This window comes from Cervus elaphus, chromosome 4 (genome assembly GCF_910594005.1).
Source record: "Cervus elaphus chromosome 4, mCerEla1.1, whole genome shotgun sequence".
Classification (NCBI taxonomy): domain Eukaryota; kingdom Metazoa; phylum Chordata; class Mammalia; order Artiodactyla; family Cervidae; genus Cervus; species Cervus elaphus.
Window position 1 is genome coordinate 10,046,733 of NC_057818.1, and position 18,350 is coordinate 10,065,082.

An 18,350-nucleotide genomic window follows, 5' to 3' on the forward strand; every position below is an offset into this window, starting at 1 on the left:
AATGGACACGTCCAAGATGCATATGAAAGGTCTGAATAACAGCTTCATGAAACAGGAAAGAGGAAAAGAGCAATATTTCTCAAAGAATATGTTACATCATACAATATGCGACTTGAAATAGGCTTGGTGTAGCTCAATAATCAACTAAATCCCATCACTAGGCACTTGACGGTGTCATCTATATATGCTTAGAAGTTTATAGAGTGAGCCATAAAATAATCTCTCATTGGGAAAACAAGAAATCAGTTCTCATGGTATTCCATGTTCCCTAGAACAAACTTTTGGGACTTTGATCCTGTCTGACAGATGAGGAAGCTGAGCTTAGGGTATTTATGTGGTTTGCCCCACGTAGCAAGAGGCGGTCAGACACCTGCGCAGACTCAGTGACGATCTCACAGTAGGACCATGAATGGCCAATTCACGGGGATTACAGGGGAGCATATTAAATGCATGTAAAATACACGTGTGCAGTAAGCGCTCCATAAATGCTGGTCCTTCTGGAAGTTCTCGCTCCACCTTGCAAGGGACCTGGGGCAGGCAGGTCGAACCCTTCCCGCTGCCTCAGTTTCTTCCTCCACCCGCAGAGGCGCGGTCCCGAGGCTGGCCCGCCCCCGGGGAGGGAGCACGCGGCGCCCAGGGTGCTCCCAGCAGCGGGCGGCGCTGGGCCCGCCTCGGGGCCGGGGGTGGGGCGGGCCGGGGCGCGGGGGGCGGCCCCGGAGGAGTCACGTGGCGCGCGGCCGCGGCCGAAGGAGAAGTAGCAGCGCCCGCGTCGGAGGGCGTGCGCGGCAGGGAGTCCCGGGAGCCCGGACGGCGGGCGGCTGCGCGCGGGACCCCGGAGCCGGGACCCGCGGCAGGGGCGCAGCCAGGTGAGTGGCCGGGTCGGGCGGGGGCGCCCGGGGGACGCGCGCCCCGGGGACGCGCGCCCGGGGGAAGCCGCGTCCAGGGCGGGGGTCCTGCGCGGGGCGCAGCTGGCGCGGGCAGGGGTGGGGCGCGCTGCCCGGCCCCCGGCTCGCTGTGCCCAGCGTCCGGGCGGGGACGGCCACTTCCTCACCCCGGACCGGCGCCACTCCGTCGGTTGATGCCCCGGGGCAGCCCGGCTTTGAATGGGAACCGGAGGAAGCGGCGCGGCTTGCGGTCTGGGGTTCGCGCGAGCGCCGGCGTTCTAGGCTCCGGTGGCCCTGGGGGTCCCGCGTGGGGGGCCGGGCGTGTTTCCTGGCCACCACTGTGCCCAGGGCTGTGGACTCCAGGCGCAGGCCGGCCCCTGGCACTTCCTCGCACTACACAGGTGGTTGCGGGTGGCAAGCGGTACCAAGGAAGGCGCAGCCCCTCGCCCTGAGAGATTGGAGAGTTTTCGGGGGATCCAAGGTTCCCTGTCCCGCCCCACAGTGGTGTGCAGAATTACGTTTGTGCGACTGTGCGTTTTCCTGGTTATGTTGTGGAATCGCGGAGAGGTGGTTCCCCCCACAGCGGAAGAATTCGAGGAAAAGACTAGTCCGGTGTGGACCCTGGGGTCGGGGCGGGGGCGGTTGGCAGCTGGATTCCAGAGGCGGCCTGGGATGGCTCTTCTAGCACCCTGATCTTGAACTTAGAGTAAGAAAGTGGGGGGGGGGGGGGGGGAGGTGACGCGCACGGGAAACAGGTGGCCTTGTTAGTCAACGTAATTCGAATTTCGGTTCCAGCTGTGTAACCTTGGGCACGTCGAAGACTCTCTGAGCCCCAGTTTCTTCCCCTGGATACTTGGGCCACCGAAGCCTACTACATCGCAGGGCTATGTGCAAAGTTGGGGCTTATCTGCCACTTCTTGACCCTCTGGTTAAGAGCCCTGCGTGGGGGCCCGGGCCAGCATCCGTATGCTACAGCCTTGCAGGCAGTCTTGAGTCCCTGGCTGTCCCAGGCAGTTCTTATTAGAGCGACGAATGCGACGTGTGTACCACTGCAGGGTTCCCTGATGCTCAAATTGCCTAATGATACCCGCCCCGCTTCCCCCCAGCTTGTGAAACTCCTCTGGAGGAGGCAAAGCCAGGACCCCCATAAATAGCCCTTGGGCTGAGTGGAGTTGGTGGAAAATTGAAACTGAGAAAACTTTTGAAACCGTGTCTTCATTTAGAAAACTCTAAAAACTCAAAGCAGAAAAGCTCATCCATTATATTAGCATTTAAATCAGTCACGAGCGGATGGTCAGACCCTTTACCTGCTCCCACTCTCCAAAAATAACCATTCCTCCTAGGTTTATAAGCAGACAGCCTTTTTAAAAAAATCATTTAAAAAAATTAATTTAATTGGAGGCTAATTACTTTCCAATATTCTAGTGGTTTTTGCCATACATTGACATGAATCAGCCATGGGTGTACATGTGTCCCCCATCCTGAACCCCCCTCCCACCTCCCTCCCCAGCCCATCCCTCAGGGTCATCCCAGTGCATTGGCCCTGAGCGCCCTGTCTCATGCATTGAACCTGGACTGCTGATCTGTTTCACATATGGCAACAGACAGTCTTTTTAAACATGTAATAATATTTATTAGTTTGCAACTCTTTTTCATCTGCCTCACAAATCTTTCCAGATCACAGTACTTGTAAATCTTCCTCCTCCTTTTCAGTAGCTAGTGAACATTCTTTAATGTGGGCTTCCCTGGTGGCTCAGTGGTAAAGAATCTGCCTGCCAATTCAGGAGACATGAGTTTGATCCCTGGATCAGGAGGCTCCTCAGGAGATGGAAATGGCAACCCACTCTGGTATTACTGTCTGTGAAATCCCATGGACAGAGGAGCCTGGCCGGCTACAGCCTGTGGGGTCGTAAAAGAGTTGGATGCGACTGAGCAGCTAAACAATTCTTTAACGTGTGTATCCCTTCATGTAAGGGATTCCTACCCCCCCCCAACCCATTCATGAGCAGCTGAATTGTTTCCTGTTCTTTCCTCTTACAAATATTTTTGTGCATTTTTCTGCACAACGCTGGATCAAAGCAGATGCATGTTTTACATTTTAATAGATACTCGCAGGTTGCCCTAAAAAAAAAAAAAAGTGGAACTAATGCACACCCGTACCTGCCATGGCTGACCCTGCCGAGCTCCTCCAGTGAGAATATGAATCACCCTGTTTCTGCAGGTAGGTGTGACATGCAGCGATAACACCCCTCCTGCCCTCAGAGGGGCTGTCACCTCTCAGGGTGCCACTGTGCCGGGAGTCCAAGAGAATTGTCTTGTAGGATTTTGTATGAAATCCTGCCCTGCTCTGACGTGTGCAGAGAGCCTTGAAGAGAAGAAAGCTCTCCTGTTTCCTGGTTTTGGGTCCTTGCATTATTTTTTTTTTTAATCTTTATTGGACTATAGTTGACTTAAAATGTTGTGTTAGTTTCTGTTGTACAGCAAAATGAAGCAATTATATATACACACATGTGTTACGTGTGCTCAGTCGCTTCTCTTGTCTCTGACTCTTTGCCACCCTATGGACTGTAGCCCTCCAGGCTCCTCTGTCCGTGGGATTTTCCATGGCAAGAATACTGGAATGGGTTGCCATGCCCTCCTCCAGGGGATCTCCCCAACCCAGGGATCGAAGCCATGTCTCCAGCATTGCAGGCGGATTCTTTACAGTTGAGCCACTGAGGAAGTCCATGTATATGCATATATTTACTCTTTTTTAGATTCTTTCCCATACAGGTCGTTACAGAGTATTGAGTAGAGTTCCTTGAGCTATACGGTAGGACCTTATTAGTTACCTCCTCTATGTATAGTAGTGTGTATATGTCAATACCAGGCTCTCAGTCTATGCCCCCCATTCACCCAGGAACCATAAGTTTGTTTTCTACATCTGTGAGTCTTATTTGTTTTGTAGATGACTTCATTTGTACCTTATTCCACATATGAACGATGTCATATGATAATTTGTCTTTCCCAGAAGTTTATTTCAAAGAGAAGAACATGAAAAGTAGGATCTTATTAAATCTCAGCCTCATTTGTGTTTAACACCATAAGTCATTTTATAAAATTACCCAGGGAGGATGAGAAACAGGAACAAGAAAGGGATTTCAAGCCTATGTCATTTTTTTTTTTTTTTTTGAAAGCAGAAGCAAAATAGAAATTGCCTGTGATGGCCAGTGCCCTCCTCCGGGGTCAAGGCCTTGGAGACCTTGTCTTAGTTGCTGAAGTGTTGAACCCTGAAAGCCCGAGTTGGGAGCTGGTGGGTTTTAGTGGTTGACTCCAGGGATCTTGTGGCCAGGAGGATGCTTTCCTGGTTCTTAGAGAAGGACATGAGACACTTGATGTTTATAGTTGAGCCAGTCCACTGGGCTTCTGCATGGGGAGTGACCAGAATCCTGAGAAGATGAGTCCAGGGCCCTCCCAGAGTCAGAAAGAACTGAGAGCCCTGGTGCTCCCAGGTCGGCTGGTTTAAGGGGCAGTGTTGTGAGGCGGGGCGTGTTCCCTGTTTGCACCCTGCTGCCCCTGGGAGTGGGGAACTTGAGAGGTGTGTCCTGCTCCTGACACTGCAGCTGTGTGACCATGGACGAGTCGGTTGACCTCTCTGCGCTGTTAGTTACTATCTGACCAGATTGTGAATTCCAGAAGGGGGTTGCAGAAGGAGCAGGGGCATGGGATTCAGACCGGGGCTCCCATCCTGATGTTACCACATGTCTCCGTGACCTTGATCACGTGATTTCACCTCCCAGGCCTTGAGTTTGCAGCCCAAGTATTTCTCACTGAGATGAATGAGATGAACCTGATACCAGGTGCAGGCACCCGGGAGGGCCAATAAACAGCAGGTTTTCCAGGGTGGAGACTGGCCTCAGGCCCCTTGCTTGTCCCCTGACCTGGAATAGGGGGTGGTGAGGCAGGAGGCTCCCATCAGGCAGGGTTCCTGCACACCCTTGGTCCCTGGGCTTTTGTTTCATCGAGTTCCTCGGACTAGAGCACCGTCCCCCCCCCACCCCGCTTCATCTCTTTTAAACATTGGATTCAGATGCCGTCTTCCCCTAGAAGCTTCCTCTGAACACTGTTAAGTTCCCAGCCTCACCTTAGACTCAGTTGGGAACCCCTTCCTGCTGCTCCCTCGAGACCCCATGTCTCTGCTTCTGCAGAATCATGGAGCTGACTGTTTCCTAGTGGGTGGAGAGCGGGTGTAACTCATGACTTTATTGCTGGACTGTCAGCACCCCGGGGAGGTGCCCTGACTGTGGGTGTGAGGTGGAGGGGGACGGGGGCAAAGGACAGGGTCCGGGCCTCACCCCTCATTTGCGTGCGAGTCCACCGTCCCTGCCTGTCATAGAGCTGACTCTTGGCTAGTGCTTTGATCAGCTGGCTGATTAATATCATCGGAGGCCCTGCTAGACGCTGGTTTTGTTGTTGTTCAGTCACTGAGTCGTGTCCAGCTCTCTGTGACCCCGTGGACTGGAGCACGCCAGGCTACCCTGTCCTTCACCATCTTCTGGAGTTTGCTCAAACTCACGTCCTTTGAGTTGGTGATGCTGTCCAACGTTCTCATCCTCTGTCGTCCCCTTCTCCTGTCCTCAGTCTTTCCCAGCATCAGGGTCTTTTCCAGTGACTTGGCTCTTTGCATCACGTGGTGGTCAAAGTATTGGGAGCTTCAGCTTCAGCATCAGTCCTTCCAGTGAATATTCAGGATTGATTTCCTGTAGGGTTGACTGGGGGCTGTACAAACACTGTGGGGTCTAGTCCATCCAGAGCCCCTGGAGGGTGGTGTTATTCCCATTATACAGCTGGGACAGCCGAGGCCCTGATTTTGAGCAGCTTGGCACAGCGGCTCTGGGGTGGCCCAGGAGCCCTGGCTGAACACCCGGCTTCTCTGCAAGGTAAGAACTGCAGGAGCCTAAAGGGGTTTGCAGGTGGGGACGAGATAATAAAGATACAGGGATAGAGATGCACTCGGGGAGGAAGGGCAGGGTGGGACGCACTGAGGGGGTGACGTGTACACACCCTGCCACATGTGAGATAAATGGCTCATGGGAAGCTGCTGTAGGGCATGGGGGGCTTAGCTCCGTGCTCTGTGATGACGGAGGGGGGTGGGATGGGGCGGGGGGTGGGCAGGAAGTCCTAACGGGAACGGGCATACAGTGTACACACCTGTGTGCGTGCTCAGTCGTGTCTGACTCTCTGAGACCCCACGGACTGCAGCCCGCCAGGCTCCTCTGTCCATGGGGTTTCCCAGGCAAGAATACTGGGGTGGGGTGCCACTTCCTTCTCCAGTGTGTGGTACGCAGAGAGCTGATTCACTTTGTTGTACACAGCAGAAGCTTACACAACATTGTAAAGCAATTATACTCATATTATATATATATATATAAAGCCTGAGTGGAAAAGGGGGAAAAAAAGATACAGGAAACAGTGGATGGTAACAGGAGCTAAACCTGAGCATCGCTGACTATGAATCTTTGTTTTAAGGGCCGAGATATCTGGTTTAATCTGCAGAAGAACCTTCAGCCTTCCTTGAAGGAGAATCCTGCATCTGTTTTCTTCCCCTTTACAAGGGTGGAATCCAGCCCTGGGGGTGTAGTGACTTGGGGTAGGGGCTGTGGTCAAGTCCCCTCGGAGCGAGGGGCACTGAACCTTCGGACACTGGGGAGGCAGGATGTTGTGGGGGTGGGGTCGTGCAGAGCGTAGCTCGGAGCGGCCTGAATCCACTCATTCTTTTTGTTTGTGTGTGTTATTTTGGGGCTGTGCGGGTCTTCATTGCTTTGCTAGGGTTCCTCTAGTTGTGGCCAGTGGGGGCCACTCTTGATTACACTGCTCTGGGCTCCTCACCGCGGTGGCGTCTCTTGGTGCGGAGCGCGGGCTGTAGGCACGCAGGCTTCAGTAGTTGTGATGTGCAGGCTCAGTTGCTCTACGGCGTGTGGAGTCTTCCCGGACCAGGGATGAACCTGTGTCCCCTCCGTTGGCAGGTGGAGTCTTATCCACTGCACCACTGGGGAAGTCCCAATCTTTAATTTTTTTTAAATTCATTTATTTTTAATCGGAGGATAATTGCTTTATAATATTGTGTTGGTTTCTGCCATACATCAATATGAATAAGCCATAGGTATGCCTATGTCCCCTTCCACTCTTCTTCTTAAAGCATCCTTTTGGTTCCTGGTCTGAGAATTCACTCCAGGGTCGGGGGGGGGGAGCAGGCGACCAGAGTGACCCATGAATATAAGATCCCTGGAGGAAGTGGGGAAGGAGACCCCCTGCTTTCTGGGTTTGCTGGTGGGCTAGATGCGGGCGTGAGAGGAGCCAGACAAGGGAGGCTCTGGGATCTGGGGCCCAGGCTCCTCTCTGGGAAGCTCTGAGTGTTCAGGAGGATGAGGGATGACCAGGGACACCCCGGGAAGCTGAGCCGCACACCAGGTGCTTCGCTAGTGGCTTCTTGACTGTCCCAGTCAGAGTGGGGCTCCCAGGGGTCACGCGGCCTGCTCAGGGCCACACAGTCAGCGGGAGCCTCCACGTGGGGCTGCCGGGCCCTGCTGTTTTCTGCTCTTTCTGCTCCATTTCCACACGGAGGTCTCCACGGACCCATTTGGGAGGTTTTTTCTTCTATTCCCAGCTCCACTTGGGAAGTAAAGGAATGGTTAGAAGTCTCTGGGCAGGGTGTCAGGGGTGGGGACAGGAGCCAGCCTGGGGTCCTTTGGCTATTCAAATATTCTACAGCATAAAAGTGCGTGGGGAGGGAGAGATGGCGGCCCAGGTTGGGGTGATTTGGTTATTCAAAGCCGGGATAACGGTTGGGTCACTGAGGTCAAGGGCTCCACCCACACCTTGCTTCCATTTAAACATCTGAGCAGCTGGTGAGCCCCCCTGCCACCTGCACCTTCTCCCCAAGCTCATCCTGGTGGGCATGAGACAGGATTTTGGCTTCTGAAGCTCCCTCCTGCTAACCGAAGCCGGCTAAGTTAACTGAAACGAGTTCCCCCTTGCTTCCTTCCTCCAGCCTCCTTGTTCACCCCCTTCCTCCTCACCTCCCCCCTGGGGAGCAGACGACCACGAGCACCATGGCCAACGTGGACACCCTCCCGGAGTATGAGAAGAGTCAGATCAAGCGGGCCCTGGAGCTGGGCACCGTCATGACCGTGTTCAGCTTCCGCAAGTCCACCCCGGAGCGGAGGACCGTCCAGGTGATCATGGAGACGCGGCAGGTGGCCTGGAGCAAGACGGCCGACAAGATCGAGGGCTTCCGTGAGTACCTCTCACCTCCCCGCCCTGGGCAGCAGGCTCGGCAGCTCTCATTGGTTTGACACCTTCTTCTGAAAAGGAGAAGTGGCGTTGCTCTGTCTGGGTCTCTGACTGGGGTTTGGAGCAGGTGGGGACGTCGGCCAGCAAAGCCCTGGCGAGGGAGCGGAGGCGTGCGTGGGCCAGCTGGGAAATGACCTCCAGACAGCTCACCTGGGCTGCTGGCGGCTGAGCGCCCCACGTCACGGCGTCAAGGACCGTTTGGTCTGTGTTGATGGTCAAGCCGTCTGCCCTCTTGAGGGCTCACTGGCCAGAGCTTGTGGAAAGTCATCGCTTGGTGGTCAGATGTTGGGTTTAGTGCAGACAGCAGAGCGAGAGCTCTACTCCACGTGGGCAGTTTGCTGAGTGTGTGTAGCCCTCCGGTGAAGCTCTGCTCCAAGTGGGGGCAACTTCTTTTTTCCTTCCCCCTTACATTGGGCAGTGGGTTCAGATCCTCAAGTTTCTAAGGCCCCTTTTCACTCAGAGTCCGGAGACTTAAGCAATGTACAGTTGCAGAGACTTGCTTTAATAACTTTTTGTTGACTCCTTTTAAATTGAGAAATTAGAGCGTACGCTTGGGGGGAAAATCAGACAATTTATAAGCAAATGTCTGTCTTCCCCAGTCCCACCCCAGGCTCCAGAGGCCCGCTCCCGCCCAGCTCTGTGGTCTTCCGGATGTATTCTCTGCTTGTGTGATATGTCTGTTGTTTTTTTACACAAATGAGTACCTACTGCATATATACTTCCGCACTGCGATTTCTTTTTTGAATTTAATAGTTTTCTTTTAAAAAATTTTTATTTACTTCTTTGTTTTTCGCTGTGCTGGGTCTTCGTTGCTGCATGGACCTTTCTCTAGCTGTGGCGAGCTGGGGTCGCTCTCTAGCCGTGGCGTGCAGGCTTCTCCTTGCAGTGGCTTCTCTTGCTGTGGATCACAGGCTCTGGGGCGCGGGCTTCAGTAGTTGTGGTCCCCGCGGCTCTAGAGCAGAGGCTGTATAGTTATGGTGCATGTGCTTAGTTGCTCCGAGGCATGTGGGATCTTCCTGGATCAGAGATTAAATCTGTGTCTCCTGCACCGGCAGGCAGATTCTTTACCACTGAGCTGCCAGGGGAAGCCCCCTAATAGTTAACCATTGAGGTGTTTTCTTATCAGCATATTGATCTGCCTTTTGCTTTCATCACCACATAGCATTCTGGCTACAGTGTGATAGTTTAACCCCTAGAGATGGACACTTTGGGTTTTTCCAGTCTTTTGCTATTAGCTGTAGCGACTATACATGGATTCTTCTTCGGTTTTTTTTTTTTTTTGCTAACAGATTTATGGAGACACAATTCACATACCTTATAATTCATCCATTCACGGTTCGGTGTATTCCCAGATATGTGCAGCCACCACAGTTTTAGAATGTTTCATCACCCCTAGAAGAAACCCTGTACCCTCCAGCCATCCATCTGGTCCTCCTCCACCTCTCCTGCCTAAGCAACCTTTCATCTCCTTTCCATTTCCCTGTTCTGGACACTTCCTATAAAAGAAATCACATACTATGTGGTCTTTTGCCACTGGCTTCTTTCACTTAACAGAATGTTTCCCACATTTTCACGATCCGTCCGTGCTGTGTGTGTCTCAGGACTTCATTCCTTTATGTGGCCGGCTAATATTCCTTTCTACAAATATTCCACAGTTTGTTGACCCATTCATCTGTTGATGGAAATTTGGGTTGTTTGCTCTTTTTGGCTGGTGTGAATCCTGCCGCTGTGAGCTTTCGTGAATGATTTTTTGTGTGGCTGTGTGTTTTCATTTCTCCTGGGTGTATGCCCAGGGGTAGGGCTGCTCCTCAGCCAATGCAGTAACTTTGTTTGATCATTTTAGGAACCCCCCCCAGGCTGTTTCCCAAGTGGCCGCACTATTTTACATTTCCACCAGCTGTGTGTGGGGGTCACCTTTGCATTATTCTTTCATGCACGCATGTTGGGTTTATCTGAAGGACAGTGTCCTCCATGTGTAATTTCTGAGTTAGAGGGCACGGGGTGTTTTTAACTTTGGAGGACGGTTGGATCACATCCCGCAGAAGCTCCTGAGGTGTTGGGGGCCCCTCTAGTTCCCCCCATCTCCTCCCACGCTGCCATGGGGTTCTGAACTTGGCGGTTCACAGGTGGACTCTGATAGCGCAACGTGGCTCTTCGTTTGGTTTTTTTATCATGAGTGAGACTAAGTAGCTTTCCAAAAGGTTTCTCCTGACTCTGGAGCCAAGCCAGCCTCCAGCGGCCCTGAGCCAGAGGGCCTGCTTTGAAAGTGCCCGTGTCTGGAGGCCGCCGGCCTTCCCCCTGACTTTGTTTACATTGGCCTCACGACCTCCCCGGTGGCCCAGACCTGTGGCAGCTGGGGCGGGGGCGGGGGCCTGCAGGGGCAGGGCGGGCCCAGCGGTAAACACAGGTGTCCCGCCCACTGACTGTGGACGGCCTGGCCCTTGCCGGCCAGCTGGCTGAGCGCCAGAAATACCTGGTGAGGGGGCATTTGAAGGTGCAGGCCTCTGGCGCTTTCTCCTGATGGTTCTGATAGCGTGAGACAGGATTTTGCCTCCTGAAACCCACACCCTATGGTTCTCCCCAGTCACTAGGTAAGAGCAGTTCCTCCTCCTCTTTGGGGTGGCTGAGGGCGACTGTCATTCATCAGGTTGGTTGGGATTCAGTATTTTAATGAACTCCCCAGGTGATCCTGGTAGCTAGCCAGGTTTGGTAGCTACTGTGCTAGCGACTCCCTCCTCCCACCGCAACCCACCCTGTCCTCCCCCCCAACCCCGTCCTCCCACCCCTCCACCCTCCCCTCCTTCCAGCCTTCCTTCTTTCCTTCCACTGGGAGCTTCCCTCCCTCCTTTCATCTATCCATATTTGAATGCCTGCTCTGCCGGGCACTATTCTAGGTACTGGAGATATGACAGTAATTGAATAAGACTCCTGTCCTCACAGAGCCTGCATTGTTGGATTAGGTACAAGCAGCGTGGAGCCTGACTCCAGCAGGGTCTGATGATCTTGGCCACGTGAGCATAGGCACGTTCCATCCCCTTGCTGAGATCCGGTTCTCCTGTCTGCAGAACGGGGGCGGTATTGGCGTCCACGCACAGTGTCACAGCTGCGAATGGACAGATGAGTCGCTGGATCAGAAGGCTGAGCATGGCGTGCAGCCCTGGACCGGTGCAAACTGCTGCTTTTGCTTTTGCCGTTGTTGTGGGCGACGAGCGGCAGCCAGCCTGTCTGGGGCAGCAGAGTCTTGCTTAGGTGTTTGGACTTTCTCTGGAGAGCAGTAGGGCTCCGCCGAAGGGTCTTCAGACGAGGGGTGGTGTGAACGCCTTTGTGTTTTTGAACCTGCACTGGCGAGCCTGTGTGAGAGGGCTGTGTCGTGGTGTTTGTAAAGTGACACAGAAGCCGACGTTGGGGTAAAGTGCTTTAAAAGGGTGCTCCCCTGACCACCTAGAGGGAACAGGCCTTGAGCCCTGGACGGGGCCACTCAGCACCTCATTTCCAGCCTCTTGATATAGGGGTGGTGTCCTGGGGGGCTGCAGCTGTGGTGTTGCCTTAGGGGTCTGAGTTAGCAGGACCCTGCAGGTTACTCTGGGGTCTGCAGAAGACAGCACCCGTGTGTGGTTCTGGGGTCATTGGCAGGTGGCCTCTGACCTCTGGACAGGTGTCACGGCCTCCTGTGTGGGCCTGGGTGAAGGTAGACACCCACGGGTCTCCCTGTGCACAGCAGTGAATGGTTCTCAGCCAGGGCGATCCCGTCCCACCCATGCAGGGGCATTCGGCAATGCCTGGAGATACTTTTAGTCCTGGTTATTTGGAGGGGGTAGCTTCTGGCATCTATCAGGTTGAGCCCAGGGATACTGCTAAACATCTTACAATGCACAGGACAGCCCCCACCCCAAATAATTATCCGGTATAAAATTATAAGATATCAGTGGTGCCAAGCTTAGAAACCCTGGCCTAGGAACTTCCCTGGTGGTCCGGTGGCTGAGACTCTGCACTTCGATGCAGGGGTTGTTGTTTAGTTGCTAAGCTGTGTCCAACTCCTTTGCAAACCTATGGACTGTAGCCTACCAGGCTCCTCTGTCCTTGGGATTTTTCCAGGCAAGAATACTGGAGTGGGTTGCCATTTCTCCAGGGGGTCTCCCCAACCGAGGGATCGGACCCACATCTCTTGAGTCTCCTGCATTGGCAGGCAGGTTCCTTACCACTAAGCTACTTGGGAAGCACAGTTCCTGGTCAGGGAACTATATCCCGCATGCCACAACTGAGACCTGGCACAGCCATGTAAAATTAAAAAAAAAATATTAAAATGGAAGAAGAAAAAGTGTATTTCTTCCTTAAAAAAAATTAAGAAACCTTGGTGTGAGGTCATGTGTTTGCTTTGCTTAGAACCGTAAAATGTCACTGGATATATTAGACTTCCCCGTTGGACTGTGTCATGACGGAGCTGTTCTGTGTGTAGTGCCATGCCCCTGTTTGCCATCACACCGGGCCCCCAGCTTTGCTAAGAGAGAGGAGGAAGGACGGGGTCCCTGTCCTGGAGGGAGCAGGTGAAATCCCACAGATAGAGGAGCCTGGTGGGCTTTAGTTCATGGGGTGGCAAAAGAGTCAGACACGACTCAGTGACTAAGCAACAGCAGCTGGGTGGTTCTTCTCTCTGCGGCCTGGACCGAGGTGGTACTTGGCTGGCGTGTCCCTTGGCCTGGAAGTTTCCAGAGTCTTTCCTCCTGTGTCTGGTGCTGTGGTGATGATGGCCAGTAGCCCGGGCTCAGCTGAAAATGTTGGCTGAGCACCTACTGCGTGGCGGTCCCAGGATCATCGGGCTCCTTACGCGGTGCGGGATCATCGGGCTCCTTACGCGGTGCCTGGCGTTCCCCCGGTATGTGTGTTCCAAGAGTCACAGGGCTTCTTGTGACCTAGCCCGAGGAAGTCACCTGTTCAGGTCTGCAGGGCCAACTCAGGTTCAAAGAATGGGGAATCTCCTCTTGGAGAAGGTGAGACTGTCCCAGGTGGGGAGGAAGTTGACAGCAGCCACCTTGGTGCTAAACGACCACAAGGACACGTGGACTCTGGGTCCAGACTCATAGTTCAGATCCCCGCGCCACCACCTCCTAGGAGCTGTGTGATCTGAGGCAGGTTTGCTTGACCTGTCTGTGCCTCAGTTTCTCTGTTGGTCAAGTGAGATGACAATAGTTTCTATCAATGAGATAAGGGTGAGAAGCAAGTGGATTTTATTTAAGTACTTTTTTGTATGTATTTACGTATTTTATCTGTATATAAAAGGTGCATATTTTAAACAGTAGGAGTCCCAAGGCCTGGCTTCTGACAAAGAAGATGAACTTCAGCCAGACACTGACGTCTTGGCCATCATTCTCCTGTTGACTTTTCCAAGGCCGCTGGGCAAGATGGTGCACTGGATTCCCTTCTGTGTGGGCCTCCTGAGAGCCTCTGGGTGTGGGACGGGAGCTTGTGCTAGGAAGTCCTGCCTCTCTGGTTTTTCTTTCCCTCCGGGCGCTAGTGGGACAGACTCCGACTAGAAGGGAGTCCGCCGGAGCATCTTTCTGAGTTGAACTTTGGGGTCACCTGGCACGTTGTCTGTTTGGGGGGGTGGCCTGGGACGTGTCCTGGGAGCCCCAGTGGTCCACCTGCCCGTGGGGTGTGGACGGGCTGGTTGTGCGATGAACCACCTGCGAGGGCGTGGGCCGCGTCCATCTGGCTGGCTGGGCTTTGCTCTCAGGTTTTCTCTTCTGCTCCTGCACATTTTCTCCATCTGCTTGTTTTTGGCGAGTGGGGGCTGTCTGCGAACGAGGGGTGCTCACAAACAGGAGCTGCTCTGTTTCCCCAGTATTAGGCTCTTGGCTTGCCTGCCTCACAACAATAAGTGAACGGTAGTGATGGTGATGATGGTGTTGGTGATGAGAGCCGCCTGAGTGCTCTCCGTGGCCTAGTCCCTGTGTGAATGCATCACGCATCGCTGCTCTTTAAAGCCTCACGGTGACCCTGTGAGCAGGAATCATGCCCACCTTATTTATGAGGAAACCAAGTCCTGGGGAGACTCGGGGACATGCCCAAGGCCACACAGCCAGGAAGGGGCAGCACCCTGATTTGCTTTCCTTCTACCTACCTTTTGGAGTCTCATGTCTTCTGTCTGGGTTGCCTTCTCCTCCTGTGTGATCTCAGGGACGTCTGAGTTCTGTATGGGATAGCGGAGAGCCCTGCTGGGGACCGGAGAAGGACGGCCTTGCTCAGCCTTTGTTACAGCAAGAGGGAAGGCACTGATTCCCCCTTCCCACAGAGGACACGCCCTGCCCGGCGCTGAGATGCCAAGGGCAGGAGACTTGAGAGGTGTCTGGTTAGCTGGAAGCCAGACGTGCTTGCTGGAGCCCCCACAGTGGGGACAAGTGTGGACCCAACCAGGGGCGCTGAAATGGGCTTGTACTCTATCTTGGCTGCTTCTGAGATCCATCTTTGAGCTACTTATCCATTAAAAAAAATGAGTATTTTGCAAAGTTCTTATTTTAACAATGCGTTTTTGAAACAGTGGAGCAGGTGTTTTTTCACCGGCATCTTCTGTCTACAAAATCCATTGTCTGAAAGTGGTTCCCAAGCTGCATTAGTCAAGTGTCCCATCAGAAATAAGATTCAGCCAGTGCTCCCAGTGTATTACAAAATAGTGATTATAGTTCCCTGTGCTATACCATAGGTCCTTGTTGGTACAGTATAGTATTAATCTCAACCTCCTGATTTATTCCTGTCTTTTTTCCCCTTTGGTAGCCATGGCTTGTCTTCTGTGTCAGTGATTCTGCTTTATACATAAGTTCATTTGTATCATGTTTTGATTCCACATATAAGGGCTATCGTATGATCCGTCTCTCTCTGCCTCACTTTGCTCAGTGTGATAATCTCTTGGTCCATCCATGTTGCTGCAGATGCCATTCAGTTCAGTTCAGTCGCTCAGTCGTGTCCGACTCTTTGCAACCCCATGACCCGCAGCACGCCAGGCTTCCCTGAGCTTGCTGAAACTCCCGGAGCTTGCTCAAAGTCACGTCCTTCGCGTTGGTGATGCCATCCAACCATCTCATCCTCTGTAGTCCCCTTTTCGTCCTGCCTTCAGTCTTTCCCAGCATCAGGATCTTTTCCATTGAGTCAGTTCTTCGCATCAGGTGGCCAAAGTATTGAAGTTTCAGCTTCAGCATCAGTTCTTCCAGTGAATATTCAGGATTGATTTCCTTTAGGATTGACTGGTTTGATCTCCTTGCAGTCCAAGAGATTCTCAAGAGTCTGCTCCAACACCACAGTTTAAAAGCATCAGTTCTTCAGTGCTCAGCTTTCTTTATGGTCCAACTCTCATATCCACACATGACTACTGGAAAAACCATAGCTTTGACTAGACGGACCTTTGTCGGCAAAGTAATGTCTCTTCTTTATAATATGTTGTCTAGGTTGGTCATAGTTTTTCTTCCAAGGAGCAAGCGTCTTTTAATTTCATGGCGGCAGTCACCATCTGCAGTGATTTTGGAGCCCAAGAAAATAGTTGCTCACTGTTTCCATTGTTTTACCATCTATTTGCAAATGGCATTATTCCATTCTCTTTTTTATGGCTGAGTAGTATTCCTGTGTGTGTGTCTGTGTGAGTGTGTGAGTGAGTGAGTGGAGGGGAATTAAAAGATTAAATGAAGTAATTAAAAAATTAAACAAAATAATCCCTATAATCTGTTCTCAGTCACACAGAGGAGACAGGTGCTCAAGTATTCACTGCTCTTGTCAGCATCAGACATAAAGGGAAATGGCATCGTGGAAAGGCTGAGGTGACTGTGAGAGTGCCTGTGTATATAATGAAATCACTTTGCTTGCTGCATCCATGTGGGTCATCCTGCTCCCCTTCCCCAGTACGAATTCTCCACGTGGAGCCTGCTGGTGTGAGAAATAGAGCTGGTGTTTTTATCCCTGACCCTGATACAGACCTGCCTGTCCGCCATTCAGCTGAGGAGTTGGTTTCTGTGGCCGTTCAAGGATTGTCTTTTATCCTGGGTGACAGTCACTTGACATCCTTAGAATTCATCTCTTTGTCATTATTTTTTAAAATGTATTTGGCCATGCTGCGTGGCGTATGGTATCTTAGTTCCTTAACCAGAAGTTGAACCTGTGCCCGTTGCATCAGAAGCTCGGAGTCTTAACCATTGGACCACCAGGGAAGTCCCTCGTCCCTTCTTTGACTTAGCAAATACTCAGAGGACCGGTGTGTGTCGGATATGAGCATTGTCACTGGGGACGCCTGGTGAGTGGGACGGCGGGGACCCCAGAGGAGCTTATGGTGTCACAGGAAAGACAAGGCCAGACTAAGCATTCAGGGCTGTGCCGGACGCCAGGGAAGGAAGAAGCAGAGCCCATGACAGAGTGACCAGTGAAGAGCGTAGTGTTGGGAGGGCAGTTCTCAGGGGAGTGTGTCCACGGAGGTGACGTTTGAGCTGAGACTTGAAGGGTGATAAGGGAGCCATGGGAAGCTCTGGCCGGGGGCGGGGGGGAGCATTCCTCGCTGAGGACACAGCAATGAGGCTTCCATATGAGTCTGTGTAGACGAATGGCAGTAACAAATGTCTTCCTCTTTAAAATTACTTTTTAAATTTATTTTTAATGGCAGGATAATTGCTTTACAATGTTGTGTTGGGTACTGCCATACGTCAGCATGAGTCAGCCACAGGTACACACATGTCCCCTCCCTCCTGAGCCTCCCGCCCCACCCCCCCTCGGTTGTCACAGAACCCTGGTTTCAGCTCCATGAGTCATCCGGCACATCCCCGCTGTCTGTCCGTCTCACATGTGGCGGTGTGTGTGTGTCCCTGCTGCTCTCTCCATCCGTCCCACCCTCTCCTTCCGCTTTATGTCCACGAGTCTGTTCTCCTTGTCTGTGGCTCCATTGCTGTCCTACAGATAGGTTCGTCAGCACCATCTCCCTAGATTCTGCTTATATGTGTTAATATATGATATTTGTCTTTCTCTCTCTGACTTGCTTCACTTTGTATAATAGGCTCTAGGTCTGTCCACCTCATTGGAACCGACTCAAATGCATTCATTTTTCTAGCTGAGTAATATTCCACTGTGTACATGTCCCACAACTTCTTTACCCTCTCATCTGCACATGGACATATGTTGCTTCCATGTCCTAGCTATTGTAAATAGCACTGCAGCGAACACGGGGGTACACGTGTCTTTTTCAGTTGTGGTTTCCTCAGGCCATGTGCCCAGTAGTGGAACTGCTGGGTCGTATGGTAGCTTTAGTCCTCAATTTTTTTTTTTTTTTTTTTAGTCCTCATTTTTTAAAGTAATCTCCATACTGTTACCCGTAGAGGCTGTATCAACTTGCATTCCCACCAACTGTGCAAGAGCGTTCCCTGTTCCCCACACCCTCTCCGACATTATTATTTGTAGACCTTTTGCTGATGGCCGTTCTGACGGGTGTGAAGTGGTACTTCATTGGTTTGATTTGCATTTCTCTAATAATGAGCAGTGGTGAGCATCTTTTCCTGTGTGTCTTAGCCACCTGTATGCCTTCTTTGGGGAAACGTCTGTTTAGGTCTTCTGCCCACTTTTTGATTGGGTTGTTTGTTTTTCTGGTATTGAGTTCCATGAGCCACTTGTGTAGACAAATGCCTTCCTGATATAAATGTTTCACTCAAGTCATGACCTAGTGGGTTTGGACTGGGCCACTCTGCTGTCTGGTGACACCGCCATCCCCTAAGGCGTCTGAGGCCACTGCAGGACCCTGGTGCGGCCAGCATGTGGAGTAAGAGGACGAGTGGAGGATGGCTTAGGAGGTGCTAGGGGGTCAGGCCTGGAACCAGCGTGCCTCTTCCCCCTGCCTTCCGTTGACCAGAGCTCGGCACGGGACTGGCTGCAAAGGCGGCTGGGAAGTGTGGTCCTGTTGTGTGCCGGCAGAATGGCGTGTGGGCGTGGTGGGCGTCCCCCAGGCTCTTCGCGGCCCCTCATTTTGGAGGATGCAGACGTAGAATGATTGTAGGAACTTAGGGACTCCTGCAGGAATTCAGGGAGGGTGCAGAGCCTTTACCCTGGGCCTCCTGGGAACGGGAGGTGGTGGCATTGAGGTCTCTCCCATCCTGTTTGTGATGGAAACTGCTGTGG

At 52.5% G+C, this 18,350-nt stretch overlaps 1 protein-coding gene across 3 annotated transcripts in view; it reads left to right on the forward strand.

The window, feature by feature from the left end:
- The first annotated feature begins 700 nt into the window (after positions 1 to 700).
- PLCG2 (phospholipase C gamma 2) overlaps positions 701 to 18,350 on the forward strand; it is a 166,756-nt gene continuing 149,106 nt past the window's right edge. For 2 of the 3 annotated variants that reach the window (XR_006340442.1, XM_043898141.1), the window contains exons 1-2: positions 737 to 866; positions 7,915 to 8,159. Coding sequence is in view for 2 of the 3 variants with exons in the window: in XM_043898141.1 (XP_043754076.1) it covers positions 7,976 to 8,159 (184 nt within the window). In the remaining variant the exon portion in view is untranslated. Of the gene's footprint in view, positions 867 to 7,914; positions 8,160 to 18,350 lie in introns of all 3 variants that reach the window. The other variant, XM_043898142.1, reaches the window with a different exon arrangement.